This window comes from Paralichthys olivaceus, chromosome 10, assembly GCF_024713975.1.
Source record: "Paralichthys olivaceus isolate ysfri-2021 chromosome 10, ASM2471397v2, whole genome shotgun sequence".
NCBI classification, from domain to species: Eukaryota; Metazoa; Chordata; class Actinopteri; order Pleuronectiformes; family Paralichthyidae; genus Paralichthys; species Paralichthys olivaceus.
This window is the reverse complement of record NC_091102.1, coordinates 6616454-6637211: the sequence shown is the minus strand read 5'-3', so window position 1 is coordinate 6637211 and position 20758 is coordinate 6616454. Positions and strand designations below refer to the sequence as shown.

At 41.2% G+C, this 20758-nt stretch overlaps 1 protein-coding gene across 2 annotated transcripts; it reads left to right on the top strand.

Annotated features, from left to right (window-relative positions):
* Window positions 1-2049: 2049 nt before the first annotated feature.
* On the top strand, window positions 2050-20669 carry col8a1a (collagen, type VIII, alpha 1a). 2 transcript variants are annotated; one of them, XM_020100677.2, is made up of 3 exons: window positions 2050-3937; window positions 16488-16791; window positions 17180-20669. In XM_020100677.2, exons 2-3 carry the CDS (start codon window positions 16497-16499, stop codon window positions 19114-19116), a joined length of 2232 nt encoding a protein of 743 aa, XP_019956236.1. In that variant the 5' UTR covers window positions 2050-3937; window positions 16488-16496; the 3' UTR covers window positions 19117-20669. The 2 variants fall into 2 exon arrangements, with proteins under 2 accessions (XP_019956236.1, XP_019956235.1); XM_020100676.2 differs by lacking the exon at window positions 2050-3937 and adding an exon at window positions 9238-9347.
* Window positions 20670-20758: the final 89 nt, after the last annotated feature.

The window sequence follows — 20758 nt, the reverse complement described above, 5'->3', positions numbered from 1 at the left end:
TTTCAAAGTTCAAAGGTCAACTTGTAGGAGGTCCATCTGCCCATGCTCAACGCCCTTCTACTGTATATGGAATGTGTGTGTGTGTGTGTGTGGTCTAATGTTTGCATATGTGCTGTGTGTGCACAATACAGGTTTTATTATGTGGTCTCCCAAGTAGCATCGAGCAGCCCAGTCATACATTAGTGATTGATAGAGTAAGACTAGACATAGAGTAGACCACTGCTCCTGTATAGTGTTATACTGTGTATGTTATACTGTGTATCCAGTGTGTGGGAGTGAGACTTCAGGGGTTCGTAATAATAATAATAGTAATGCCCTACACATGTAGATCTCAATATAAACATCTTACAATTGAATGATTAAACAATATTCTCAAGGAGAGCCAGAAACAATCTTATGGTTTGTGATGTATACTGCAGCCAGCCACCAGGGGGCGATCAAGATGATTTGGCTTCACTTTGCAGGAGTTGTCATGTCGTCCATCTTTATAAACAGTCTATGCTACTACTAAAACTACTCGTACCCTTGTTTTGCCACTGCTACAAACACCTCTACTGCTACTACAAGTTTTACTGCTCTTACTATTACCAGTACTTTCTATTTCCATTCATGCACTTTCCCTTTGGGATTATTGAAATAATCTAATCAATCTACTTCTGCTGCTGTCAGCACTGCAACACCTACTATTAGTTCTAAAGAGACCCCTGCTGACACACTCACCACTTATTGCTGCTGTTGCCATCCTGTTTTCGACATGGTGCTATAGAGCCAAACAACTACAACCTTGTGCTGCATTCGAGAACACACCTCTGTCATTAAGCACATGTCATTTGAGGTTAGTGTGAATAAAGTTCTGCAAAAACCTGCACAAACACAAGTCACAGTTCTTAGAATAAATTTCGGAGCAGCGTTTATTTCAGGCATAATATACCTGTCATGCTCGCCTGCCATGTCAGAGCTCTTGGTTTGACATGTAATGATGGCAGCAGTCTGTGTAGTGTCAAATAACACCAGGCAGTGCTGTGGGCCGCCTAATATGCAGCTCATTTGGGACTATGGACTGTATGTTGGCTGTTCTCCCCCGTCCACGAGGAGTGCCAACATTTTACACTCATTATACAGATTATTTCAACGTGCTCGCAGACACAGGGCAGACATTAAACTTCTGTGTAAGCTGAGCACGGGTTAACACAAACCATGATGGGTGGTTTGGTGTCAGAGGATAAGATGCATGAAACAAAGTGAAGCGGACTGTAACTTCAGTTATTGAGTGTTATGAGTTGTATTTTTTAAGCTTGAGGCACATTTCTGAGTCAATACCGGAGAAAGAGAGGAAGAAAGCAAGAGGGGAAAATAGGGGGATGGAAGCTGCTATATCCTGTTTTCATTATCCAGACTAAAGCAAAAATCAAGTTTAGCTTTCGTCACAAATGAATTGTAAAATTCTACTTCAGGCACATTTTCCTTTAGATAAATATGTGTATTATTTTTCTCAGATTGTTCTCTTCCTGGATGTTTCTCCTCCTTTCAGTGCACCAAATGCAGACAGGTTTTTTTCTTTAGGTCCTGACCCCGCCCTGTGTTTTCTGGGTTGAATTTTGCCAGCGATGACCACTTGTAGACCTGGCAAACTGCAGAAGCCGGAGCTGCCTTGTCTCCATATGCTGCATCCCAGCATGCTATCTGTTTGTCCCCAGTCAACAATGAGTCCTATCAGCATTCCACACATACTAACACCTCACTGCAGAATACTCTACCCACAATGCCTTTCAGCGAGCACCTGTGTTTAGAGCCTAATGCCTTACCCTTTTACCTCGTGAGGAACACGTGTATTATTTTCTATTTTATTCAAAAACAGCAGATTACAATGATATAGTGCATAATAAGAAATTAACCTGCTGCAAATCGCATGTGTAGATTTACGTTCACCTATTTCTGTTACATGCGAGTCAGAACAAAAAAATTGGTAGATCCTACATTTCCCATAATGCAACCAATAGTGTATTCTTGTTGGACCCTCTCTGCCCAATCCAAGACAACCTTGATGACATCACCAGGGTCACTTTCTCAGGCTAATGTTAAGAAAGTGAAGCATCAACGTCTCCCACAGGTGAATGCTTAGGGTGGCTCCATCTTCGTATCATGTAAGAAGTACAGTTTATTAATGGCTTCCATCCTTGTTAAGGTTTTCGTTTCATACTAAGAGAAGCTGCTCAAGGGGCTGTGTCATACTGTAGTTTTATTTCAGCTGTAAAACATCAGCATGTGTCATGTGTTTAAAATAAAATGAGACAGATTCAGGGTCTGATCATTTACCGTTCTGCGGCTTACAGGTCTCTTATTACAGGATAGTTAACGGGTGGCAGCTCAGCCTTGCTCACTGGTGTTCGATCGCGCTGTACAACTGAGTGAAGGATTATGGTTGCGGTCAGAGATGGTCTGTTAATCCCAGCAGAGCGTGCGTGGTTTGCACACAGTCTGACAGGATGTGTTGCCTGGGAGGCTCGTCTCAGAGATGGAACATCCTTTTTGCCTCTAAATTCTCCTGAGACCAGGGTCTGGGTAAATAATTCATAAATCAAGCCGTTGATTGGAAAAATGAATCAGTCAATCTCAAGAGTCAGCTCAAAGCTATGAAATAGAGCTGAACCACATGAGTAAATGAGAAAAACATCAGGCAATGACACAAATCAGAAAACAGGACAACAGATCACCTACAGCTCTATGCCCCTGTTCACTCCTCTAAATAAGTTTATTTGTCGCTAACATGTTTCTCCGACTCACCTAAAATCTGACCAGTAAATCACACACACTACAGACTGTCTGTCTCACTCTGACATGTCCGCTCATATCATCGTGTCTGTTTGCCAAGTTGTGGTTGCAGGTGTATGGGGACGGGGCAGTCGTACAGTAGTGTGATGAGGGCGTATGTGGAGGTTCTGTATATAAGTGTGACTGTAGACCGTTTTGGATTAACAGGTAGGTGTGACTTTACCGTAAGATTTCTTCCAGTGTGCTCATGGACGGGGCACAAACACACTATTGTTTCACCTTTTTTAGGAAATATGTAAGTGAGATAAGATGGGGGGGCTATGTGATCAACATCTTAAGAAACTTGACTGTGGAGTTGGTCATGTGACCTTTGCAGCACTTCGATTTGCTTTTCGTTACCTTGAACTCAGAACTTGGCCGATGTTAACCATGATCTGTAAATACCATGATCTCTTTTTACTTCATATTTTTTGTGAGAAAAGTTTATTTCCGCAATGAGGTGTCAGAAACTCTCAAAAGTTATCAAATGCCAAATGTGTACATGCATGAATTATTCCCTAGGAAAATGGTGAAAATGTTGAAATAGGCCCATCTCACAATGTTAAAGAAAGGGAAAACAATTCCTCGAAATCGGTTCAGTGTTATCTTGCTCACAAACAAATATAAAAACAAACACATAACATACAGGGATGATGTTCTTGAAAACTTCTCTTCTCTTCTTTTTTTAAGCAATCTTCAAAAAGTTTGTGGATGTGCATGTTTAAGTCAGAAATGGGTTGTTATGGTAACTCCAATAGTACACAAACCTGGCATGAGTGAGGAGCTGGGGTCTGGATGTGTTTAGGTTTAGCCTAACTTTCCATACCATCCTCGAAGAGAAAGCAGACAAGACTATATGCCAAAATGTGAACTATTTCTATAAAATATACGGATCACAGACTTCACATTCTTCTCTAACAAAAGCACAACCCTTAAGAAACATCTGATGAACATGATTCATCCTTTCTGGTGTCTTGTAAAATATTTCATCTGGATATATTTCTGTTTTCACAAGAGCCCATGAAAAGAGGGGCCATTGAATCAGCCTCGACCAGCCAAGTCACCTCATACCCTGTAAACCCCTTGTGTCTCTCGGGACAGTGATGTCATCGTTGGACAGACCCAGGTGAGATGCAGGAATGTAACAGTCTGTTGATTGAGGCACAGGATTGTGGGATTGGTGCTGTGTGTGTGTGTGTGTTTGTGTTTTAACATGTGGTATGAAGAGAGACTGTGTATGTGTTTGTGCATGTGTACCTCCACAGTATGTGCATGTTCGGGGGCTCTGCTGCAACACCGCTGTGTGAATACTTGGTGCAGCCAGCTGTGAGCGGGGGAGTGTGTGGGCCGCCTGTACGTTCACAGCAAACTCACAAAGCTAAATAAGCCCACTACTCACTTTGAGACATAGAAACATGTTCAGTATGATGGATATGCCACTGTAACCACAGGGTTTGTTCCTGGTTCCCTGGATAGACAGAGTGGAGACTGGTGTTTGGGGTCATGAAGACTGGTCTTGGTGGTTGGGTCTGAAACATGGGAGGGTTACATTACACATTTAGTTCCACTTTACGAGAAAATTAGTTTAAATGTTTGTTCAAGTAGTTTGTGTTGTTTTTAAGAAGAAATAATCTGTAGGGTTTACTAATACTGTTACTAATGGCTTATCATAAAATAACTCTGGAAATTATCAGGAAATTTGTCTGGACATTTTCCATTTTCCAGAACGCAGTGGGGGATTGTGCAGGTCAGACACGTTCACACATGAAAATCTGTGGATAGAACATACAGGAGGCAGGACATGACATAGAAATTCAGCTCTTGAATTAACGTGGTCTCAATGCTAATGATATTAGCATTCTTTTTTTTCTTCAGTTTTGCATCTGTTGCTTGTTAGAAATGTTATCAATATGTACTCAATTGCTGGTCTCAAATCGACTCACTTGGCCATTTTCTCAACATTTCACAAGGTCACTAATTTGAACATTTGTGTTCTCATTTACAGCCCCTTCGGTTAATTTCAGGAAAATATCTGGAGTACAGTGCATGTGTGAAAGCAGCTGTAGAGATAAAGTAAAGCTTGTTGGATTTTGACTTTTTTGGAAGGTCCCGCAGTAAAAGCCCTTGGAGCTCCACAGCGTGAGCAATGACGTTGTTTTCTTAAAAAACTGAATAACAAACCTCTGGCCTTGTTGGTGGTGAGAGGGGCATTTTTTCAAGTGACACAGGGGACTCTTAAACCCAGTGATTCATGAATAGACCTGAGGTCAGGGTAAAGAATGAAAGGTACCCTGAGTGTAGCAGGTGTGGGGTGAGGGCTGCGACAGCGATGAAGCCATGATGCAGAGGGCAGGACCGAGCTGACTTTATGGTAACTGTAGCCTTTAATAAGTCTGCTAGCAAACTAGCCTTGTAGGAAAATATGAACATTTTACTGCATAAATAAATTGTTGATAAAAGAGACCATGGCTGGTAGATAGAAAGCTTCAACAAATATTATCAACTACTATGATTCTCATCATTAAGCTGCTACTGACAGTGATTGGTAGATAAACACCTTCTCAAAAGAGGTGAAATCCAATCCACTATTTTTATTTTAATCAGTTCTTTTTTAATCAAGAAAGATATTTAGCATAAAATCTAAAGTACATTGTGGTACCAACATCACGAAAATACTATAGTCAGTGAAAACATAACCTCAAGAACAAAACTGTCTGAGTCTACAACTTTGTTATGCTAATGGGCCATGCTTACATCCTCATTGATAAATATTTTACCATGTTTACAGCTTAGTCTATCATAATATTGTCTGAGGAGCAAGGTAGTGGTAGTTTTGCAGAGTTTATACAGAAAGTACAGATTCAAATTTTGACCTGGCGTTGATAACAGAGGGGATGAAAGGATCATCAAAGTCGTTTGGATTCCTTCTCTGGAAACCACTTTCTGAACTTCATAGCAAACCATGCAATAGTTGTTAATACATTTCAGCTTGGAAATATTACCTTTGGGCCACAAGGCTAGAGGGGCACCATTGCTCTTGTGTCACTGTCCACGTATACATTTGATTTGTGTAGTAAAGTAATTTCTCCAAACATAGTTTGGAGTTTCTTGGTTTACCACCTCCTTTGTTAATGTTTCAGGTTAGTTCAGTGTGACCTGTGGGGTCAGAGAAGGAAGGTCAAGGTTCACTGGTCTGGGCACTGGGGCAAAAGTTCAAAATAATAAAAGTGTAAAAAGAAACAAGCTGATCACACACTTGTTGAAAAGCATTGTGGGCATAACCCTGACTTACTTGTCGTGAGCTGAAAGAATCCTCCAGCAGCTGGATGCCCCTCCGTGACATCATGAAGAGGTAAATATTAACTCAGTGCGTGAGATCAGAATCTGGCAACAGGGACATAAATATTTTCAGACTACATTTAGGTAATTATCTAGTACGAGGATGCTCTTCTTTTTAAAGAGAGAGAAAGCAACCGTTCCATCACTGACAAGGGAGATATGAAAAAGTTTGTCTTTCTCGTGCCGATGTCATTGACTGATCAATAGATCACTAGAATTTTTGGGTGCTGAGCAGAGCTAAATTCCACAGCTCTCTGTCCCTACGGGTGAGGTGACACGAGCACTTTCAGATGTTTACTTTTGTTTGCACTGCAAATTCCAAGATTGCCTCATGGTGAAGAGGGAAGGAGTCAGGAATGCGGACGCCTCACAAACTCAGATGCCGTAAACTCATCTGAAAATGTGACAGGACTGTGGGACGGCAACTCTTTAACTGTTAAAAACAGATTCTTGACGGAGAGTTACTGTGGTGATGGGCTGATTGTCTCCGCTTTATGACTGTAAAATGTAAACTCAAAGCTGGGCAAATATTTAAATGTGTAGCACTGAGCTGCTGCAGGCCTCTGGGCAACATGTGCATTCATTAACAAAACAAGAGCACGTACAGTTGGAGAAGCAGAGGTTGCAGAAAATAGTTGTGGAAGTTGGAGACAGTGAGTAATATACAGTGATAAATAGTAGACTGGGCACAAATTGCTCTGTGAGCTACAAATAGATCTAATAAGAACACGCCAACCTATTTCCCCACTGTAACGAATTTGTCAAAATGTCATTCACCCTGCCATCTACTATTAATTTATTGTGTGATGTTTGTACTCTGCCTGTAAGTGGCTTTTCACAGGAACACTTCAGCTAAAACACAAATACCAAATGTTACTCTCACCAGGGGCTCTGGACAGTGTCGTGTATAATCCGCATCACAAACTTTCTCAGGGCAGAGAGGAGGCGTGTTATCTGGTGGGAAAACAAAGACGCTCTATCTTGAATACATACATGCACACAAAATACTGTAAGTGGATGTGTTTGTTTTTGTGTGGATTGGGGGTTATTTGTGTTTATTTTATTCTAACAGAGGTGGGAGGAGCCTCATTTGCCCGTCTGTATCTCACTCAGCTGATGGAAGCATTTCGAAAAAGTTGCTCACTGTCATTCTTAACCCTCTTCGGAGAATAAAAAGTCATGTGTGTGGCTGCTGTTTGGGGCTGGACCGGTTGTGTTGAAGTGAGACTGAACCAAAACAGTGAAACCAAAAGATTCAATGCCAAAAGTCTGCAGAGTTGAGAGTAACTGTAGAGTATGTTATAGGTTTACTATTATGAGTGACTCCTTCCACATGACGGCAGCTTTAAGATACGTCTAAGTTCTAGATCTTGTAGGAGAACTGGCGAGATGAGTCAAAGTCCAGGGTTTTCCAGAACTCAGGGTTTACTTTCACACGCTGCAGCATACAGTAGTGTGCAGGCCTCATGGTGAGAGGCAGCGCTGAGGCCCATTGAGGCTTCATTAATGGAACAGGAAGAGATTTGAAGCACAAGGGCAAACACACACAACTCATTACCCCCTGGCTATCGTGTACCTTTCACACCCCAACTCAAAGTGTGTGTGTGTGTGTGTGTGTGTGTGTATTTTCACTCACTGTATTTAAACCATGGAGCCGACATGATTACCTCAGTAACAAAGGAAGATGTCATTGGAGCATTCTCACAATGAAAATACAATATTGTTAGTATTTCTTGTGTTGTGGACTCAGCATTGTGACAAAATGTTGTACACTGTCTGAGAACATTAGCGTGACGGATAGTCAAATCACGCCAAAGACCAGAAAGCTGACCAAGCTGACACCTGGCTGTTGGAGATGCAGCAGGTCGTCCACCCTTTAACGCCACAGTGTCACTTTGGATCTGCATGCATCCCTCATAACCACAGACGTTGAGCCCTCACACAGGACACACTGCCGGCCTCTGTTCTGTATCTAGACTCTAGAGAGCATACGAGTGCAGCAAAGGAAATAAAAGAGAAGGCACACAGCCACACAGCAGAGGTAAAGTACTACTCATACTCTGTATAATTAGGTGGCTGGACACGTCAGAGTTGCTAAGTAGTTGTACACCGGTGTCAAACCTGCCCTGGAAAGTGTCTGTCGTCACAGACCAACAAAGAACCTCTGAGAGAAAGATTATTTTTAGGCCGTGGTTGTGACTTAATGCTCCTTCTAAATGTTCATCGGACAGTTTTTAACCACAGTTTAAAAGGATGTTATTTTTCCTTCTGCTTTGAGACAAACGCAGATGTGGAACTTCGACTGACGGAGGATGTTTCAATCTACTGTTCTCGTTGGTGGAAGCGGAGCATCAATAGTTTATTTATAAAAAACGTTTTATACATTTTTAGGAGTCTTGAAGTTAGATCAATTAGCTCAATCAATTAGCTCAATTAATATTTGGGCAGTGTAAATTAAAGTATAGTAGGAATGTAATTATAGTATAATCATTACTTTGATGGTCTATTGGTCAATTTGGCACTAACTCTGATTAGTGACTAACTGCACTATTCATGTTTCTACACTTTATTGCCTATGTTAATGCTTAATCCTTAGTTTATAAAGTTATTTAAATAGATCTACAGCAAATCCTCATTTCTTGTTTTTGTGTCATACTTTAAAAAAAGTTAATGCATCCTAAAGCAGCTGTGATAAGCATATATGACATAATATAATATGATTCAATAGAAAAAAAAAAAAAAAAACTAGCTCCAGTGTGTGGAAGCTCATACGCATAAGTAAAGATTCACTCTGTCACATTCAGTGACAGTGGATCACAACATTAATGAAAGAAACTTGCCTCTTCATCACTGTGATTCTCTGCCGCTCCTCATCATCGGGATGTGAGCATGTTTTGGATCTATAAATGGTAGATAAGGTTTTGAGAGGTTACATTTATTCTCTGTCAAGTCCGTATCCCTCCATCCATCCATCTATCCATCCATCCATCCCTCCCTTCCTCTCTCTCTCTCTCACTCTCTCTCTCCCCCACCCACCCACGTGGCTCCACCCTCCAGCAGATATAAGCTGGGTCCTTAAGGTGTGCGTCTGTTATGAGCACATATCCCAGGGTTCCCTCTGTGTGGTTGTCTGTCTGCCTGATTTTCTGTCTGTTAGTCTGCAGTGATTATTTCCCCATAAACGTCCACTCAAAAAGGTAAGCACCGCTCTGTTCTCACTTTGACTCATGTTTCATATGCATTTGATGTTAATCTCTAAGTAGTTCATTTGGTATTTAAGATTTATGAGAGTTTTCTCGTTTATCTGCATGAAAGTTGATATTTGTTTAAGCGCTCTGTGATTTACTCTGCAGCCAATAGAGTTTTTTAATGAGTGAATTCAGGAATGCAGAGTCATTAAGCGACCCACTCCTCACTATATTAAGACATTTCCATAATAAGATTTGATTAAAGTTTTAAACAGAAGTGCTGTTTTAAATGAATCAATGTAAATATTAGATATAACTCAATAAATAGAAATCATTCCTATTTCAAGCCTGAAATCATAAGTCTGTTCTCTGTAGTTGTCAGTGGTATCTGTTTCGTGCTGCTGATGGGTAAGCTAGGCCTCACAGATTCGGCCTTCAGCTGTGGAGCATCATTTCTGAGCATCATCGTGGAGAGAGTAATGTCTCTGAAACCGCTGCTTCACTATAGTTTAGTTCCTTTATCTAAGGTGTCACAGAGCTGCACTGTGATGATCTCTGTGAGAGATAGTCTGTGTGTGTGTGCATGTGTGCGTGTGTGCGTTTGTGCATGTGTGCGTGTGCATGCAGAAAGCTGAAGCCAAACTGTCAGATGTATACGAGGGGGCAAGTGCAGCAGTTTGGTGAGAAGAGACTGCAGAGCAAACAGAGCAGCTCTATCTCTGTGGCCTGCTTTGCTTTGTAACGCTCATTCTCTGGCGATAATCTGCAGTCCGAGGCCTCAGTCACACAAACTTTGAAATTATTCACTTGCTAAAAAGATATTCAATACTACCACTTCAGAGGAGTGTACAAACTGAGGAATAGATCAGAGGCAGAGGTTTTCAGGCCCGTGACTATGAGGCTACGCCTCAGATGTAATCTGTATGATTCGGAAGAAAGTGTTAAATTCAGAACTTTTGCCACATATCAACACACTTTCATATCCATGCAATTACAAACAGAACCATTTCGAGACCAGAGTTCTTTAGTTGCCGGAGTATAAATAAAATCACTGTAAGAAAAAGTATTTTTCGTTTGTGTGGATTGGTTTGATCAATATATGGCCAGTTTTAAAATTTAAAATTAAAACGTTTGGTTCTCATCTTTATTGTTGCTTTATTTGTACTAAGATTAAACTTTTTCTCTCTTTGGATTAGCGATATGTCACTTTTTCTTACTCTGATCTGATGAGTTTGCGTGATGTTCATGGACCTACAGGAAAATACACATTATGCTGCGTACCAAAAAAATCTATTCAACAACTTTTGACGGCTTTTGATGTTCAGCATTTCTCTCTTATTTCTCTCTTTCACTTTTATTTCTCTTTCTGTCTTCATACTTTAAAACTAAGAGAGATAAACTTTCAAATGTGAAATGTACCTCTCTGTGTCCATTACTTGACAAACTTCAGGAATGTGCAGGACAAAGGGACAAAAGAACCCAATGGAAACTAAGAATGATGGTCGGGTAAAATAGAGGGAAAGAGGTAAACACTTGCTGCACAGCTGTGTCAGTGTGTGTGTGTGTGTGTGTGTGTGTGTGTGTGGTTTGTTTGAATGGGGATGATCGTAGTGTGACTTGAAGAGGTGTTCACTTTATGAGGTGTACTTTGTGATAAAAGCTTCGTTTAGGGAGCCGTGGAGCTGCAAATGTTTTTCCCTGAGAAACCACAGCGTCGGTGCACTTACCAAGATTGAGTGTGAGGGCACCGCTGGCTTAAGTTTAAATTTGTAAATGGTTTGCGGTGCAGGCAGGAAGGCAGAGCGGTTTGCCAAACATGTTCAGTGGGATTTAAACACTAGTTTTTGGTCAGGCTGCCTGTTTCAGAGAAGCAATGGGGGGAAACTTTAAGTAGGACCTAATGTGGCTGAATGAGTGACTGTTTTAGGTTGTAAATGAATTTGCAGGCACACAGAAACTTAAAGCACAAGTAATACATGCATATAAGAAGACTTAAACCTGAACAGATCCATTGTTCAACCTCAAATCGCCACCGGTGGACTTTACTGTAGCTCTGGTCCCTGCTCCGTTGACAAGGTGGTTTAAAGAGACCCACCGTCGCCTTCTGAGCCCCACTGCAGTCTGCAAGGTCACCGAGTGGCTCAGGTCACTGAACCTGGATGTTTCCAAAGGGGAGAAAAAAGGCCAATGAGGGAAAACAGACAGAGGGAGACAGAGAGGAGAGAAGTGAGATAGAGGGTGAAGCCGTTGAAGAACAGACGCGGCTCTGTTCGCACAGAGATGCAGGAAGAAGTGGAGACGGTGAGAAGAGAGGTGTCTGGAGGGGGGACGGACAGATGTGTCTGGAGATGTGAGGGTAGTAGACACAGCTAATATTTCCATCTTGGTCAGAGGAGAGTTGAAAAAATGCTTTTGTGGAAGAAGGATGTTGCTGCCTGGTGTTCCCTCAACACTTTCCTGTATTAGTAAATCACGAGCACAGAGGAGGTTGATGTTGATTCGCTGTACTTTTTATGACGTTATACTTTCTTTGGTCTTTGTGGAGATCGCAGCTCGCATACACTGCAGCGTCACCTCCTCTTCCGCTGGATGAAGGTTGACTCAGCAAAAACAACAGCTTATATCATTTCCTGAGTCGCACACCTGACGGACAGTTCACTGTTCCGTTTGTGTAAAATGTCAAGAAGATGGACATCTGGAAGTAGTCGAGGAAGCAGAGGCACACACGAGTGTTCATACACACGTGGTGCATAAAGACACATGATGTAGACGACTCTGAGGTTTGCTTATTTTTGAGGCTGTCTGGCCCAGGCTGGACGTGCTGAGAGCTCAGTGGTGTATGACCAACCACACATGATTCTGGCAGCAGATGTTGAAACCACAGATATTTTTCCCTCTGGGTTGTTGTCTAATAGTAAATGTGTTGGCTAAATGTGTTAGGATAATGGGATGGGAACAAGTGGGTGTGAAAAAAGTAAGACAGAATCATTTTGTAGAATTTTTACTTTGATATTTCTATATTCAAATGATGCTTTGCAGATGTTAGGAGCTTTTACAGCCTGAGCAAATGTTAAAAAAGTTGACCTTGGATGTTAAACATTCACGGTCCCCAAAGGATGAGCCCAAGCACCTTTTGTTATTTTAATCTTGCACCATGTTCACCCCACTAACTGTAATAATGTCTGTTACCCCCTGGCTTTTCCTCAGGGACATCATCAGGTCACAATTGCAGTTTGTCCAATACTTAACCTAATGACCAAATACCCACAAAATGAAGCACATCCCCATCAGCTGGAGCTCTACTTTGTGTTTAGCACTTGCAAACATTAACATGCTACTAACATTAACTACACACTAAGACTGAAAATAAAGATGGATGATGCTTCTCCACTTGCTCCCACTGTCCAGACATGAAGCCAGAGTATCCCTGATGGACTCAACACAGACATCTCACGCTAATGATGTCAATTGGTTGTGAGGTCCTGGTGATCCACAGGCTCGACCAATCTCGTGAACATAAATAATAACTACCTTTAATGACGGAAATCATGTTTGAGAAAAATTTATTTAATGTGGACTCTATGTACCATCTGCAGCCAACCACCAGGTGGCGATTCCTATGCATTGGCTTCACTTTTGGGGAGCAGTCATGGCATCCATCTTTACAGTCCATACTACTACATGTTAAACATAGTAGCTGCTGGCAAGGCTGTAGACTTTTAATCTTGTTTAAAAAAAAACTATATTGTTCAATGAGATATAAATATACAGAAAATATAAATTAGAACAAATACACCATTAATTTTGGAGCGTTGTGAATATATTACTCTTCAGAAATGGTTCTAATTTGGTTTTGAAATTATTTCAGTTAAAGTCCAAAAAAGTATGCGTCCATCGCATGATTTGTGTGTATGTGCATATGTCTGCAATTCTCATATACGTGCACAACCGTGCATGTGCGTGTCCTCTCCTGTCTCATAAACAGTGTGGACAGGGTGTGAAGTGAATAACACACTGGTGGTGAGATCTGCCTGCTATGAAAATGTAGACCATGGCTGCTATTCCTGTTCCTGTCACTGTTACGAATGACCTCTTGTCAGAGAGTCATCACTGTTGGAGCCAGAATGTTTTACACCAGCGTGTGAAAAAACTTAACTGTAAATCTTACACACGTGAGAAACAGCTCACATCAAGTTAGTCACGACTTCTCTCAGCTGTCACATAGTCACATGTGACTTCATGAATATCGATGGAGGGATGACACTAGCACTTAGAGGTGAATGTAAAGGTGCATAATAGTCGTCTATAGTCACTTTGTTGTAACTGCTGCCTTCTCTTTTCCTGTTTAGTCTAATAACAAGTTAAAACATGGAAATTGCTGGTTAATGTTTATGTCAGCGTCTGAAAACGGCTCCTCTGTGTGAACAAGTCACTCGCAGGCAACACCTATGTAGAATAATGTACTGGAGAAAAGCACAGCAGGTGAAGAGGGAAGGTGTTTCCATCGCTCTGCGGTTGCCATGACAATGTTATGGCGTTGCTATGTGACATCGAACAGACCCTCGTTGTATGGGTCCCTCTGATGTGTAGTTTAAGTTTTGTTATTTTTCCAGCCCCTTTAAAAACACCCATACATTCATACATACCAACACTGAGCTGGGACGTTCCTAAAAGGTAGTAAAACCTCTTTATGTATATTTGCATGATCACATTCAGCTGAACGCTTACATTAAATGTAAAACGTTTTTGTGTACACATACATACAAACACATTTCAATATTTTAATACATATGTGAATAAAACTAGTTGTTTGGTATCATGAAAATTATCCTCCTCTTATTTAAGATTGGACATTTTGTTGTAGTTAAATCTTTCCGCTGCATGTGTGGCCTTTTGTGTCATGAAAGCTTTTCTGTTTTGCCCCAAACTTTCTGGATTTCTTGGCTCTGAGTGCTTGTTGTGAAACGAGTCTGATTATTTTAACCATACAACTGACTCAGTGTCAATGCATCTCTTTCTTCTGACTCTCACACCCAGTTCCCACCTCTCACAAGTCTTTCATTTGCTAAATATAGTGGATACAAGTCTGTAGTTTCACCTTTTCTAAAGAACTATCAATGTTCTTTGTTGGTTTAATGAAACCAATTCTAAAAGATAATTGTACTAATGAGAAAAGTTATAATGGTATTAACAAATCAATATACATCCTCCCCCAGCTCCGTCTTTTCCATTAGTTTCCATTATCTGTCTCGTCCTACGTAGCATCAATCTGTGCCCCCGGGACGTTAACACAGCCTCACACAGACAATGGGTAAAGCTAAATGCTCTGTGTGACTCTCAGAGACTTACTCTACCTGCCATTCCTGCACTTCTGTCTGCAGACCTACATTCACTGAGGCTGCAGCTTCCGCCCAGTGGTCAAAAATAGGCTCCAGTTCTTGTGGGGAGAAAATCAGTGGCATTCCTCTGGACTCTTCGGCATGTCTGGCCTCTCTTGCAGTGGAAACTAGGTGGGCTTCCTTCAAAGGCCAGTTCTCATGAAGGGAGACAGTGGCACGGCCATGTCAAAATCACCAGTCGACTGAGAAAAGGTGAAAGAGTGAAGAGATCCAAAGAGCCAGTGATGGAGTCGACAGTGAGGATGTGGTTTAGGATGTGAATTAGAAAAGCTACAGACGACTTGGCTGTAATAAAACTGTAATCACGGTTGAACCTGGAGAGTGAGAGTGAGGCAGGAGATGCGACAACTAAGATGGTAGTTGTAAAGAATGATTTAATAACACAACTGAAAGTCTTAATCATGGGCCGTGGAGCCAATGAAAAACTCCTTTGCCTTGTTCCATTGCTAACCATTTAAAGCAGAAAGGTCAGAGGTGAATAAAGTAAATAGCTGAACTGCCCAGCAGGACGAAGACTGTTTTCTCAGAAATGTACTTGTTGGACCAGATGTCTGAATGCTAATAAAAGTCATTAATAATGCTGTTCACCTTCCTTTATCATCATCTGTTAACTTTCATTTTCATGCCATTAATCAGGATTTTTATTGTCTTGTGATTGAATCAATGCAGGAACATCAAGAATGCTCCTATTAATACCAATGGAAGTGGTGTACACACCAGTGCATTAGCTAAGATGTGACAGAAATAATTAACCCACTAACTAAAACTTAAAAGTTCAAGAGTCAAGCAAATGATCTAAAATCACTGTCACCACACATCTTGTTAATTTACAACAAAAGCTATTTAAATCCTCCCATCGTGAACATTGTCCAAACTGACCTTTGACAAATGTGTAATAATGTGCACATCAGTATGTTACAGGACTGCAGATCTTACCTCTGTAAAGGTGAAATCTGTGGCTGGCAACTCAGATAATAGAAGTGATTAATTCCCCAACATGTGACAGTTTTCTCTGACAATTCAAGATTACAATCTATTTATCTGAAATAAAAGTTTCAGCCCAACATTTGAGCAGCAGTGTGAAATTTAGAAGTGTGAAGTTTATTTTGATGCCCTCTTGTGGACAACTGTAGAAAGTTCCCTCCAGCCCCTTCTGTGAGAGTGACACCACAATGGCATACCACAGTTTACCATACACATTTCACTTTAGAATCAAAGTGTCCAACTAACACTAAAATAATAGAGTACAAAGATCATAAATAAGCAAATTAAGTGGGATGATAAGTAAGATAAATAACAATATTGTATAACTTCAACACATCCGAAAATGTTATAACATCTTTTGAAGAACACACAATCAAAATTGCTCACACACTTATTTCATATTTTTAGCTGTGAGTTAGTGGTTGTCCAATTTAGAAAAAGGCAATAAGATATATGTCTGAGAAATTATTCCCTAGAGGAAAACTTTCCAAAATCCTTTTCTGAATGTCATTTCACTTCCTAAAAGGTCTTTCACATGAAGTCCACAACTTAACACATACCACTGTTCACGAGACCGATGCATAGTTCCAATGTATAACCAGCAGAGGGAGAAAGAGTGTGACCTTCAACTGCCTACACTTTGCAAACAAGTCTCCTGACTTTGTTCTCTTGATTTTTCAAGAAGTGCTAAAACTGTAATAGCAAACAGAACTGAAGAAGAGATAAACTGCTGCCTCATATCTTCTGTTCTCTTTCTTCTATTCAGATCTTGGCCATGGCTCCCCTCCCTGTCCCCTTCTCCCTTACTGTGCTACAGCTAGCAGCACTGACTTATGTGAGTGGTGGGGCATACTACGGACACAAGCAACACCCTCAGGCATACCAGCCAGTGCAGCATCACCAACATATGGGCATGGGCAAAGAAGGCTTTCCCCAGCAACAGTACCTTGGAAAAGAGGTGCCTTACATGCAGTATCCACATTACAGGAAGGAGCAACCACTGCTGCCCATGCACAAGGGCAAAGGAAATGCTCGTAAAGGCGGTGGATATAATGGTGGTCAAGACAAAGGTGAGAGAGATCAATATTTTCTACAGGTAGAAACCAACACCCTTCCAAGATGATATATATATATACATATATATATATATATATATATATATATATATATATATATATATATATATATATATATATATATTCATATCTTGAAAATGTCCTGCTTTACCATGACAAGGGCACAAATGTGTATATTTATAAAGCAAATATTTTTCTATATGTTCCAAAAACAAAATATTTAGTATTTTATTTTATTTTGATTTTTTTGTATATTTTTTATTATCCAAACCAAAATTTGTGAATATATATTTTTGTACTTACCCTTTTTTGTGAACTGACAAAGGACAAGATTAGATTAGATTTATAATTTCAAGTTGAATGTGTTTTTCATTCCTCACAGGACAGACAATTCCCAGTGGGGCTGAAGGAATTCCTCAAGGAGAACTTGGTCCAGCTGGACCACCTGGACCAGAGGGGCCTCCAGGACCTCCTGGACCTCCAGGAAATGGACAGCCAGGGCCTGTGGGACAACCTGGACCTTCTGGTCAACCAGGATTGCCTGGAATGGGAAAACCAGGTTTACAAGGGCTGCCAGGCAAGCCAGGAGGAAATGGTGAGGCTGGACCACAAGGTGAAATGGGTCCCAGCGGTGAGAATGGACCATCTGGACAGCCAGGACCTCAGGGTCCCCCAGGACCACCTGGGCTACCAGGAATAGGTAAACCAGGGGTGCAGGGACTACCAGGTCAACCAGGGACAAAAGGAGAACCAGGTCACAAAGGTCTACCAGGACTACCAGGATTACCCGGACCCAAAGGTGATAAAGGAATGGGTCAGCCAGGACAACCCGGTCACAAAGGTCTCCCAGGGCCCCATGGACCAGCAGGCCCAAGAGGACTGCCTGGTTTTGGAAAACCTGGGTTGAATGGGGCACCAGGCCCACAAGGACCACCAGGAGAGAAAGGACATCCTGGAGAGCAAGGACCAGATGGGCCACGTGGTGAAGGAGGACAGCCTGGTTCACCAGGACTCCCTGGTCAAGGAAAGCCAGGTCAAAATGGCCTTCCAGGACAGCCAGGCATGTCAGGTGCCAAAGGACATCCAGGACCACCAGGTTTGCCAGGGAAGCCAGGACTTCCCGGGTTTGGTAAACCAGGGCTGCCAGGACCAAAGGGTGATAAAGGCATGGGTGGGTTACCTGGACTGCTAGGCCCAAAAGGAGAAAAGGGACATGGAGGACTACCTGGTATGCTTGGATCCCCTGGACCAAATGGTCCACCAGGTCTTCCAGGTTCCATGGGACCACCAGGAGGTATAGGTTCCCCTGGACCTAAAGGAGACTGCGGTGAAGGAGGGCCTAAAGGGCTTGATGGAGCCCAGGGTGAACCTGGTCCTCCTGGGATACCTGGTAAGGATGGTCTGACTGGAAACAATGGAGAGCCAGGGCCAAGAGGTCCCCCCGGGCCAAGTGGTGTCAAAGGAGAAGATGGACATAAAGGTCTACCTGGTACCCCTGGTCCTCCAGGACTTCCAGGGCTAAAAGGACATGGTGGATTACCTGGTGAAGTCGGACCCCAAGGCCCTAAAGGAATCCCAGGAATGGATGGTGCAGCAGGACCAATTGGGCCTGCTGGTCTTCCTGGGTCAAAGGGAGATGGTGGTCCCCCTGGTCTACCGGGAAGTGTAGGTGAGGGGAGTCCAGGTCTTCCTGGTCCCATAGGACCCCAAGGAAAAGAGGGACCATTAGGACCCTCTGGAAAACCAGGTCAGCCTGGCCCTCCTGGACCACCAGGCCCACCTGGAGCAACTGGACTGTCTCCTGACATGGCTGGAGTACTCTCTGTAATGGGACCTGGACTAGATGGTGTTAAGACAGGTAGTTACAGTAAGAAGGGCAAGTATGACGGTAATGGGGCAGAAGTAATGGGTGTCAGTGGGTTGGAAATGCCAGCATTTACAGCTGTAGCAACAACTCCCTTTCCACCTGTGGGGACTCCAGTTGTTTTTGACAAGCTCTTATACAATGGTCGCCAAAACTACAACCCCCAGACAGGAATTTTCACCTGTGACATGCCTGGCATTTATTACTTTGCCTACCACATCCATTGCAAAGGAGCCAATGTGTGGGTGGCTTTGATGAGGAACAATGAGCCAGTGATGTATACATATGATGAATACAAGAAGGGTTTCCTAGACCAAGCATCAGGGAGTGCGGTACTACCTTTACAACCTGGAGACACTGTGTATATTCAACTGCCCTCAGATCAGGCTTCAGGACTTTATGCTGGGCAGTACGTGCACTCCTCCTTTTCTGGATATTTGTTGTATCCAATGTAAAACCACAAACTGCAAGAAGAGAGAGGCTTTAGTGAGAACAAAATAGGAGCATAGTTTTGTATTATAACAACTGAATTACCTGAGACAGAGCAGTCCTTTTAATGCAAACAAACTGTTGATCAATAACAGACATGAGAGGAGAAGATAATGAAGGGTTGTACAGAAAACAGCTTTTATCCTGTGAACCCTTATAGCTGTTTAATCGGGAAACAAAGATCTTTGTTTCACAGCTTTGAAAACAAAAAGAGTGGGGACATTCTATGAAGACCTAAGATGGCTCTGGAAGTATTCTTTTTTTAAAACAACAAGAGTGCAATTTGTTATTAAATGTAAAGACATCAGAGGAATGTGTAAAGTGTATGGAAAAGAAGATTAAAAATGTAAAGTTCTAGTAATACCATTGTAACAGTATTAGATTGTGTCCCTGCACCTCTTCAAAACTGGCAGCTACTCCATGTGGCAAGAATGTGAAATACAGTAGGAAGGCATTCTGGCAAGAAATTCATAATTTTACATTTTCACCTTTGTAAAAATGTTTTACAGCAAGTAAGTAAAATTGCATTGCATTGAGTATTTTAGACAATGCATTTCAGGTCATGCAACCTGCAAATGACTGAGGTTTGTAATTTGAGTGAGAATCAAAGAATAAGAATGTAATATTAATTTCATGTTTTTTTTATGGATGTAGTGCTGTAAAGAAATATTTTTTATGCAAAATCACAAAGGTCAAATAAACTCAACATTTTGCCCTGAACTATCAAAACCACTCCTTTGAATGAATATGAAACACCAATAAACAGAAAACGCAAGACCAGATAGTCTGTCTCAATATGTACTGCACATGTACAATTGTGCAGTTATTACTTAAATTATTTGACAGGGTTTAAGTAATTTTCCACTCAATTCTGCTGTTGGAAGAAAAGTCAAACAGAGGAGGATTTATATAAAGATTTCACTATAGTGTGATTTCATCCTTTTAGACATAAATGTATCTGTTTTTAATTTAAAATTCAACTGTTAATACTCTGTAACTCTTCTGTAAGTCATGATTTCAAGTTAGAACAACTTTATACATAATCCTATTGTAGTTATAATAGCAGCATAATTAAAAAGGTGACATATGAAAACTAATTGGTAACTACATGTGTTAAATGAAACTCTTTAACAATGGGGCTTCATATGTAACCAGTTGCTTTCGTGTAATTTGTTTTGTGATATAACAAAATTAGGTTCCACAGTTTTCCTGGTGGGATTCATTTAGAATCTTGCTGCCATGTTTGTGAGGAAAACATCAATTTGCATTACAGGACTCAAAACAAGTCATGAACATTGCAGCAAATCATAGCAACAATTATGTCAGTAATTTATTATTTTATCTGCGGATTACCTATATGCTATGAAATGGACATCCAGCATTAAAAGTTTTAAAGGAAAAAATAAATGTTTCTTCTTTTAACCATGGTGCTAATATTTTCAGTGTAACCAATGAATTTGTGTCTTATTGTTTCATGTTTGTTATGATTATCTATTGTTTTTTAAATAAAATTGTTTAATTAAAACAACTGTTGACTTTTGTTCTGACATCTTTGTTTCGAAGCTGACAGAAGACAATCTATTTGAATGAAGCTGGAATATAAAATAT

Bases quoted from the DNA above. Each gene is read 5' to 3' on its own strand.
- col8a1a (XM_020100677.2), top strand. From the start codon at position 16,497: ATGGCTCCCCTCCCTGTCCCCTTCTCCCTTACTGTGCTACAGCTAGCA. The intron at 16,792-17,179 runs GTGAGAGAGATC...CATTCCTCACAG, and splicing joins TAATGGTGGTCAAGACAAAG to GACAGACAATTCCCAGTGGG.